The 10467-nt window shown below is 30.2% G+C and overlaps 1 protein-coding gene across 1 annotated transcript; it reads left to right on the forward strand.

Annotated features, from left to right (window-relative positions):
• Window positions 1-3341: 3341 nt before the first annotated feature.
• Window positions 3342-4773, forward strand: LOC111034865. The gene is made up of 2 exons (XM_022316267.1): window positions 3342-3932; window positions 4016-4773. Exons 1-2 carry the CDS (start codon window positions 3824-3826, stop codon window positions 4261-4263), a joined length of 357 nt encoding a protein of 118 aa, XP_022171959.1. The 5' UTR covers window positions 3342-3823; the 3' UTR covers window positions 4264-4773.
• Window positions 4774-10467: the final 5694 nt, after the last annotated feature.

A 10467-nucleotide genomic window follows, 5' to 3' on the forward strand; every position in this document is an offset into this window, starting at 1 on the left:
GGTCATCTTAAGTGCGATTGGTAAACTCACTATTATACTTTTGAAGACCACGATTTATACCCGCCATATCAGCCCGTCGTGATAATAAAAATAACACACAAATTAAAATACGACAATTGAAAATAAAGGCATCTAACAATGATTAAAACTTATGTGGGTACCAGCTAGGTCACTCATTACTCATTAGTCGAAGGTAACGAAAAAGTCGACGTACACGCCAAGGATATTAATATTAATACACTGCAGCATCCTCAAGTCTCAACCACCATAAATAACACTTCGCTCATCGCTCATCAAGGAAACTGAGATCAACAGACTTTGAATAGGTCCTACTAAACTCGCCCACGGTTATAACTTGGTATCTCGTGAGTCGTATAATATGTAAGTCGTGCGATGTCATACTCTCCACCGAACAAATATATTGCACTTGCCAAATGTGTGTCAGCTACATCGAATCAATCGACAAAAACCGAATATCCGAAACCCTTGGACTTGACACCTGAACTTCCGATACTCGGCTCGGTATATCTTTCCCGCATCAGTATGGATTGGGCAAATTAATATGACAAAGCCGCTGTAAGTTTATAATTATTTTATTAAAATTCACTTAAAAAAAAAACGTCATCTTCCATTAAAAATGTAAAAATATTAATAAAAAAAAAAAAAATATAAGGACTTCAAATAGCCACGATACCGGAGGACATTTCATTGAATAAAAAAAAAAACCATGATTCCCAACACAATAGGCGGGCTATAGCGCATAATATCTGGTACCTAAGTATATTATGTAAAGTAGGCACATAATATAATAATATGTAGATAGGTCATAGGCGCATCGCATTTACCGTATGGTGTGTAATAGTAAAATACCGAAATGTGATGTACAAATGATAAAACATATTGTGACAGCCATAATGGCCGTGTTTGCCGCGGCTTTTTCGAAGTATATAGGTATATGAAAAAAAAAAAAAAAATACATACAACATAATATTATATCATATTGTATTATTTTAGACCATCGTCCGTCGCGCATCCGTCGTCGCCGGATGAATTACACCTCGCGCACAACAATAATATTATAAGAACATCGTGACGTAGGCCGTAGGAATATAATACAGATAACAATAATAATAATAATAATAATAATAATAATATATGCAATATGCGGGAAACACAAAACGAAACGAATATTATTATAATGATCATAATAATAATAATTATTATTATAATATGACAAGACCTCGGGCCGGTCTGCGGTGGATGTGTGCGCGCGCCGTGTGATTTTTAATTTTTTTTCGCGTGCACTCGAACCCCGCGAAATCACAGCGGCGTGGTACCTGTTTATAATATATATATATATATATATATATAAGACATTGATGGTAATAATAATATAATATAATAATGCGCGTAAAATATTGTCGTTTTCTTTGTGAGGTGAAAAGAGACGGACAATAATGATAATAATAATAATAATAATAATAATAATATTGTGTACATGATATATGAATGCGCTCGTACAGGTGTGTGTATACGGTTTACATAAATAGGTACCGCCGCTGTCGGAGGAGGTGGCGCCAATACGCACAGACAATACACGCACACACACGCAGTAAATATACAATCAACAGTCGTGTGTGTGTGTGTGTGTGTGTGTGTGTGTGCAGTGTGCGACCAAATTATATGTATTATGGTGGTCGGCGCGGGGGCGGGGGTGGGACGGCCGAATATTATTATCCGTGTGAAGCCGCGCGACGGTCCGTTGTTTCTGCCCGCGCCGACCGAACCCTGTTGCACCGGAGCCGCCGCACAGTGCAGCAGTGTTGATTTCTTTCTTTTTTTTTTTTTTTTTGTAATCGGCGGTTCGATCCGTTTATTGTGGAAGGGGAGTTCCCTTTATCCTACGAAATATGATTTATTCGATATCGTCTTTTATTATTGTTGTTATTTTTTTTTTTTTATACATTTTCTGGGAACTTGATGAATAAATAAAAATACAAAAAAAAATGTTTGTTTCCTTAATACCCACCTACCCATGTAATGTACATATTGTATACCTATAACATGTCATATATTATCATTTATTCTGCACTCTGCACTCTGCACTATAGTGCAGTTGGAAACAAAGGGTTGAAAATGGCAATGGCTGAACAAAAAAGGAAAAATATGAAATTTAAGATTTTAAATTGTCTTTCAAACAGTTTAACTTCATTATGTAGTAGCCAGTACATTGTATATTTAAGAGAATCGCCGAAAAAAACCACAAAAAAAAGCCCCCTCAAAAAAATTAAGTATAAAAATGTGAACATCACTTGTGCACTCTACTCCTAATTAGTAATTAGTATTTACCGTGTAGAGTAAGTATACCCATAACAAAATATAATATATTATAATGAAAATAGTGTCATCAATTATTATCATGTATAATTTTTTTATAAATGTAGTATGTATATATCTAAGATGTTATACTTATACCTCTGATGATTTTGACTTATAAGTATAACCTATAACACTGTATATTATTTATAGATGTGTTCACATTTATATTTAATTTTTTTTTACTATTTCAGGTTGTTTTTTGTACAGTGAAACTTCCATATAACGAAGTAAAATAAGCAGCAAAAAAAATCGTACTATGGAGGAATTCGTTAAATAGAATTACGTACTCTTTTCAACTTTTTTTTAAAACTTTATTGTATGTAAATTAGGGTGGTCTTTGTCTAGAGGGCAAAAAAAAATGACAATTTTTTTGAAATTAAAATACCCAAATTTGGTCGAATATAGGTAGAGATCATATGTACAAAGTTTCAGGTCAATCGGTTGAAGTTAACTCGTGCCGCGAGAGGGTTGAAAGTTCGACTGGGAGGGTAGTTTTTTGGTTATTTCTATTTATCTCGAAAACTGTGAAAATGACAAAAAATATGTCACAATTTTATTTGTTTATCTTTTTATATTCTATAAAAGTTATTCTTACATAAAAAGTCAAAAATCTAATATTTAAATGCAAAAATAGGAAAGAATACATATTTTTATGTTTTTCGGCAAAATCGAAATATTTTATTAATTTTTATATTTTAGACGAACTGTTTGTGTTGTACAAAAATGTGTCGTATAAATGTTGTAGATTGTTTATTTTCGTAATAAAGTAATCAAATTTATAATCTTACAACTAGTTATCTACAGGTAATAACTGCAAGTATACCTATATTTACTATACATATTTTATGAAAAGATAAACTTATCGTACATTTGATAATAACAGCAATAGTGCTTATACTGTATTAATAAATGTGGCAATCGAATATATTTTGTAGTAGTGCACTCAACCGACAACAGTATAATACATCCTCGAATATCGATGGATTTTTTTATATTTAAAATGGTGTCAAAAAGTTGTCTACGTGATTCTAATTTTATTTATTTAATTGGTTATCCAACTTCTCAAATAGTCGATAGTAAATTACCATCAATTAAACAAGTATTATCAGTGCTTTTTTTAACATGCGAAAAGTCAAAATAAATTTGAAAGAAAGTTCAAAATTAGTAGTACAGGAAGTAGTAATTTTTGGCAGAAGGCTCGTATTCCAATCAGTGCTGAACGATATTGTATGAATAAGTGACAACATTTGTATTTTGAATGGAGAGAACTACAGAAATCACAACATAGAGACGTACAGAAACACAAACGAAAAAAATTGAATTATTTTACTCGAAATTGGAAGATATATTTGATATAGAGGTTGTTAATGCCTTAGATTTAATTAGAAGTCAAGAAGATAGGGATTTTTCAGTATCCCAGAGACAACATGGTCCCCCCGGAAGCATGCTTGGAATTGATTTAAATACTTATTATAAAGAAAAAAGATTTGATGAACGGATAAGAATGAATAGCGAAAGAAAAAAAAGAACATATGAAGAATTGGAAATTACTCGTAAGTGATATTAATAACATTACACAAATTTAAATTTTAACTATACATAGATAACACAATACGTTTTACATTTTACATTTTAGATGAATTTGTAAATAATGACGTGATCTCAGATGACGAATCAAGTGAAAAAGATGATTTTGAAAAGCCAGGTCCGTCTCGGCAGAATGAAAGTTTAACAGGGAGAAAAAAAGGTAATGTTGAAATAATGACACCAAAACTTGCCGATGCACTAGACCAATGTAAAATTAGCGATAGGAACGCAGTGCATATTTTAATTGCCTGTGCTGAAGCGTTGGGTAACGATGCTAATGAATTAATTATTAATTGAAACCTCAATAAGAATTTCCCGTTTATCATTTCGAAAAGCGCGGGCAGATAACATACGTAAAGAGTATACATTATCTCGCGGTGATTCAGTAATTGTTCATTGGGACGGGAAACTATTACCAGCATTGATATAGGTAAAAAACATATAGACAGGCTCCCTGTCATTGCATCTTGGTAATGGTAATGAACAATTACCTACTTGGAGTGCCAGCTGCAGATTCTGGAACAGCAATAGAACAGGCTAATGGAATATTTTATTTACCAAATGATTGGTGTACCACGGCAAAAGTTCAAGCTTTTTGCTGTGATACTATGGCTTCTAAGTTTCTAACACTGGCGTATTTAAGGGAACGCGTGTTCTAAAATTTTATACCTACCCTGCCGGCGTCACATGTATGAAATCGTTCTAAAAAGCATTTTTGATGCAAAATTCGGGTCAACTTCTGGACCAGAAGTACCAATTTTTAGACGGTTTAAACTATTTTGGGATAACGTAAGCACTGCAAATTTTGAGCCGGGTATTGAGAACAAAATTATTTTAATTTTAACATTTCTCATATTGAATTTTAAGTACCACCCTAATGTATATATATATATATACTTCTATGTTGTACACTTGTATATAATGTTGTGTAAAAAACATGTACACGCAGATTTTCATTCGTTTTCTATTGCTGAGGAGAGAAGAATTTGGCATTTACTTGCAGGTAATGTTTTCGCGGTTTTTCAAAATGGTTGATAAAGAACTTGTTGGAATACCATATTTTTCGGCAATATCTTTTTTTTAACACCTTTATCGACTTCGTTTAAAATTTCAAATTTATCGGCGATGGATAAACATTTACGTTTTGACATTTTTTTGTACGGACGAAGAGAAAAATAATTCGTATGTGCACTAGTTTGCATCTGCAATATCGGAACTGAAATACTGCAGTAAAATTAATCAGTTTGCCTACCTTCGGTGTCTAATTTTTATCGGATACATTGTTCATGTACAATTTTAGAACTATGTTTAAAATTCGTTATATGGAAGTTTTACTGTATATAATGAATAGTTGTATAAACCATATTCAGACATAAAATTATTTATATTTTAAATTTTGTATTGAATAAATAGGAAAAAATAAATGTTTCCTATTAATTAAGTATCCGCGTATAAAATTGCCTACATTGACTGTAATAATTTATGAATTATTAATTAATAATTAGGAGCAGAGTATATAGGTGAATGTGTTCACATTTATATTTAATTATTTTTTTCCGGGCTTTTTTTCGTGGACTTTTTTCCGCCTACCATATTTAAGGATAATGCTATGTTATGTACAACACAATTTACAATAGGTACCAATTATTATAGCTTACTAGCTACGGCCAGAAGAAGAAGTACGTTTAACATAATATAAATATATAGTTGGTATCAGGCATGTACTGCAAGCATGTAATGGGCGCATAAAAATTCATGCCAAAAAAAAAATTCGAATTTCATGCCATCTCTTAAGGGGGTTTGTCCGAATTGCATGCCATGTACCCATACATTCATTTATGATGCACGTATGAGGACAACTTCATTTTTTTTTTACAAGTTTTTCGCAGCTGATTAGTTTCTAGATTGAAATAGTATTATATCCAAGTGAGAATTTCACCAAACTGAACCTATTGTAGTGAAATGAATAGAATTATGTGTGCAGAAAAGTTAGCATTATTATTAAATGGCATTGCCGACAACATTTTAAATAAAACAATACCTACCTAATTATATTGACAATATTATATGTAATCAATTTGAGCATATATTCTAATATGGTCAATTTTTTCACTTATTTTTTTTCATTATTATTTTATGTTGTGTCGGCATGGAATTTAGGCCGGCTGTTCCGGCTTCAACTGAATTTGCATTTGGTTTTGTTAGCACTATCTCTAAATCATCTTCTGTTTGAAGTTTTGGTAAAACGTTTTTTGGGAATAATAAACTGAACTTGCTAATCTCATTATTATACAATGGGTCTGGATATATCAATCGACCTTCATTCCCATAATAGATATGGTAAATATTATGATAAATTAAGTTGTCTATACAACAGCAGAGTGTAAATTGTTAAGTAGGTATGAACAAATTGTATCACATACTTACCTTTTTGGATATTTTATTGATTGTATGAGTAGGTACGCCAGTAGCGCCGAAGTTTTTAAACTGTGCCACTGTGGTCGGGCAATTTCAAAACTTTAATAATATTAACTTCAATATCTTAATTACATAATGTAAATTTAGGTGCTTATAATCATGTCTCAAATATACTCATGCTCATAATAAAGTTATGACATTAACATGGACTTCCGCGCCACTAAGGTACACGTACCAAGATCAACTTTCTTAATAATAATTTATATTACTGTCAAAATAAAAATTCCCAGTCACAGTAAACTTGCTGCATATAATAATTTCAATTCTTGCAGAAGTATTCAATAATAATATAAATTTGTAGTCATAACAATAATAATTTATACTTTACTAGGTATTCACCTTATACACCTACCTCAATAATTTTTTTTTGGAAAATTAATAAATAATATTATTGTATAAAACCTGGAAAAATATCACACTAATTTTTTTTAATTTTTAGGCTTTCTAAGTGTTATCAGACCAAACTATTTTTTGTATTCTAAGTTTTACCTATTAACGACAGTAGTCAGGAAATTTTAGGATTTACCGATAAATCCTAGGTTTCCCTGAAATTTGTATTTTTCCTAAACACGTTAGCCATAGGGGTCTCCAAACTTTTTTACGGCGTGCCAAATCTGTGATCGGCATAGCCGGCCAACAGTTTTTAGGTAGAGACAAAGTGGTAATTAAGTTGAGTATATATAAGAATTATTTTTAATAATCAATATATTAAAAACAATAAAAACTAATATATTTTCAAAACATAAGTATAAATGAGCTTTACGGTCTGGAACCGGCGGAACTCAGCCCGTAGGTCAGAGATCCCTTCAGTAACACATTATATAATATACCTAGTGAAAGGATGGAAAACAGGAATAAAGTGTGTATAATGTGTGGGAAGTGGAAACTTATATGACTTAGGTCTAAAAGGAAGAAAAATATAAACGGAGATCGGGAGAATATTAGGGTGGTTTAAATATTCTAAAACAAAATATAGTCATAGGGGTTTTGCTCCCATACTCCTAACATATTAACCAATACAAACAATCCAACAAAAACCATACATATTACATATAAGTACCAACATGCTTAGTACATAAGTAGTGATTTATTACAAGTTTATACATTTAATAAATCAGTTATTTGATTGAAAATATTAAATGATACTAAACGCATTTATTAGTAATGGTACCTATATTGTAAGAGACGCGTTATATTATCAAGACAAAATTCTGCTGTTTATCAATGATGCCATGTCATGTATGGCAAAAACTAGAGGCGCATTAAAAAAATTGTATTCTAATATGATTCATATAACGTGCGTTTCCCATGGCCGTGTGGGCGAAAAGTTAGAGACATCTCCCCAGGTATAAGCTAGTAAATAATGGGGAAAAAAATGTTTTTAAAAGCTCCTCACCGTATTACTGCTTATAACACATACAATTGAGAACGAAAAGGGACGAATAAAAAAATTGAAAAAATTCAAATCAGTATTTGATAAAAATCCAGGATACAATATTTTAAATCTACACAAAGACACAATAAATTGAAATCATCTAGATTTAAAAGAAGATCCTGCTATTATAAGCCCGATTACAAGTGTCGACGTAGAACCTTGTGTTTTCACAGTTAAAACACATATTAAGTGGCAGAAGTCATAATTTCATAGAAAAAACTTGGAAATTTACATGATAATGAATTTAAATCAAACATTGTAAATCAGTTTATTTTTAATTTATACAAAATGTATTATTATTATACAAATTAATAGCATTAAAAATAAAATTTGAAGTATCTATAGTGAAAATTTGGTTTTTGCACGATTTTGAACATTTCAGCATTTTAATTGAACGTTTTATGTGTTAGCTGCACAAAAAAAAATCCGGTCTTTAACTATAACATAATACACATTTCTAGTTTATAAAGTTGCCCACTACTTTAAGATAATATTTTTTAAGTGAAAAGGTTATTATTTTATCAGCAGACTAACCTCTCCGATTTGCTCCGACAGTCTGCAAGTCATTTGTGCCTAGTTTTATTAGTATAGTGGATAAATGTCTGTAATTAAAATTGGACGTAAAATATTATTTTAATAATCAACAATCAAAATGTATTCTGTACAAAAATATTTTGACTATCGATAAAATATAAAAGTGGGAAAGTAGGTAACCACTCTATATAATTGTACAGTACGTTTCGATAGTACCTACACATCGTCATAGAGTAGGTCATTATGATCGATTCATTAAATGTGTATTCAATGATAAACCGTTTTGCCAATTACGAGAAACCATTCTGAACGGACACGTTATCCTATATTTCGAATTACTATACAACTGTAGTAGTACCTACTATGTATATTTTACTACAATATATTTATATTAATATTATTGTACTGTTAGAAATGCAGATTAGATAGTAACTTTTTTTTAGATATTTGAGTTTCAATAAGATGTACTAATAGGAAACCTTATAATAAATATGTTCAAGTTTAAGGTATACAAAAAAGGTTTTTACAAAATAATATGTGAATTATGACCAATTTTGACGACGTTTGAAATTCAAATTCTTGTCGAAAGATGGTAAGTATTATGTATTTTAAATACTTTAAAATTACCAAAAGAAAACTTGTGTGGAATCTTGTAATATAATTTCAAGATACCTAACTTGACTTAAAGAATGTAATCAACATTAAAAAAAATATTTAAACCTCTTTAAGGGTGAATTTTTTAAAAATGTATCTGAATATAGAAAAAGAATATTTTTTATTTACCATAAAATAATTGAAATTGTTGTTTTTCGTTTAAATATCTAATTTTGTTCAAATTTAAACTTTAAATATCTATAGAAAAAAAATTCTTGGTAGGTATACCCATACCTATAAATATAAAAAAGTGGAAAAGTATGTAATATGCAGCTCTCTGCAGCTAACAGAAGGTGTTCAGTGAACGGGTGAATTCTCGTCATTGAGTAAAAACTGTAATATATGTGAGGAATTTGAATTTAAAAATAAATTATTGTAAGTATTTGAGTAGTGGCCCGCCATTTAAAAATCGAAATCGAGAAATAAGATAGTAATTTGGAGTAGAATAATTATTATTTATTAGACTTCCTAACTCGTTTACTGTAGAATAATTTTTGTATAGCAACTAATAAGAAGTCAAGTAAGATTTATCTTAAAAAAATGTAAATAGTGTTAAAACTTGAGTCTCTATGGAAAAGCTTTTTTTAACGTACCATCGCGACGATGTTGTGTAACACGCAAGTCGCAATGCACAGTGGGCACTCATTATGAGTAACACGAATCAGTCTTGTATTATTGTGTATTTTATAAAATGATGACTACAGAATAGTCAATATAGTTTCGTGATTTTAAGGAAAATATATAAACGAACGATTTTTTTTTTTAAACTGTTTATATCTATATGTTGTAAAATAATTATAAATGTTTTCAATACATAAATGATTCCCTAATTTTTCCATATCGGGAAAAATCTTGGATGCCAATTTTTTTAATTCACCATACTGATTGGGAAAAAATCATTATAAAATCTCAATATTGATTAGAAGTTAAAAAAAATATTTTCAGCCATGACTATGACTGGCATGTGTGTTAAATAAATCATTAACATTTTAATTTCAACAAAAACGTTTGATTAAGTATAAACTTAAATAAATAATATTTCATTAAATTGTACATAATGTATATCTACCTACCAGTTAATAATAATAAAAGTACATAAAATATAAATTAAATATAATATGACTTTAGTTTAAGTTAATTATTTAGTTTATTTAAAAACCCAGATGGCTAGAATGCTAGATGTCACAAGAATTATAAGATGAATAAATAAATTGATAAAATAGTTTCTGAAGGGTTCTGTCATTGGATGGCCTCCCTTATCCTGTCATTATGTCATTATATTATATTGTTTGTTGTACATATTATCACATTTACTTATTGTGTTTTTAAAATACAGATTGTACATTTCCAAAATAAAAAAAAATAAAAATAGTTTGACACATTTTTTTTTTGCTATTGGT

The sequence above is a fragment of the Myzus persicae genome, unplaced genomic scaffold (genome assembly GCF_001856785.1).
Source record: "Myzus persicae strain clone G006 unplaced genomic scaffold, MPER_G0061.0, whole genome shotgun sequence".
In the NCBI taxonomy this organism is placed as follows: Eukaryota; Metazoa; Arthropoda; class Insecta; order Hemiptera; family Aphididae; genus Myzus; species Myzus persicae.

Excerpts from the sequence above, each read along its gene's own strand:
- LOC111034865 (XM_022316267.1), top strand. The coding sequence starts at position 3,824 with ATGCTTGGAATTGATTTAAATACTTATTATAAAGAAAAAAGATTTGAT. Across the intron at positions 3,933-4,015 it reads TGAAGAATTGGAAATTACTC|ATGAATTTGTAAATAATGAC; the intron begins GTAAGTGATATT and ends TTTACATTTTAG.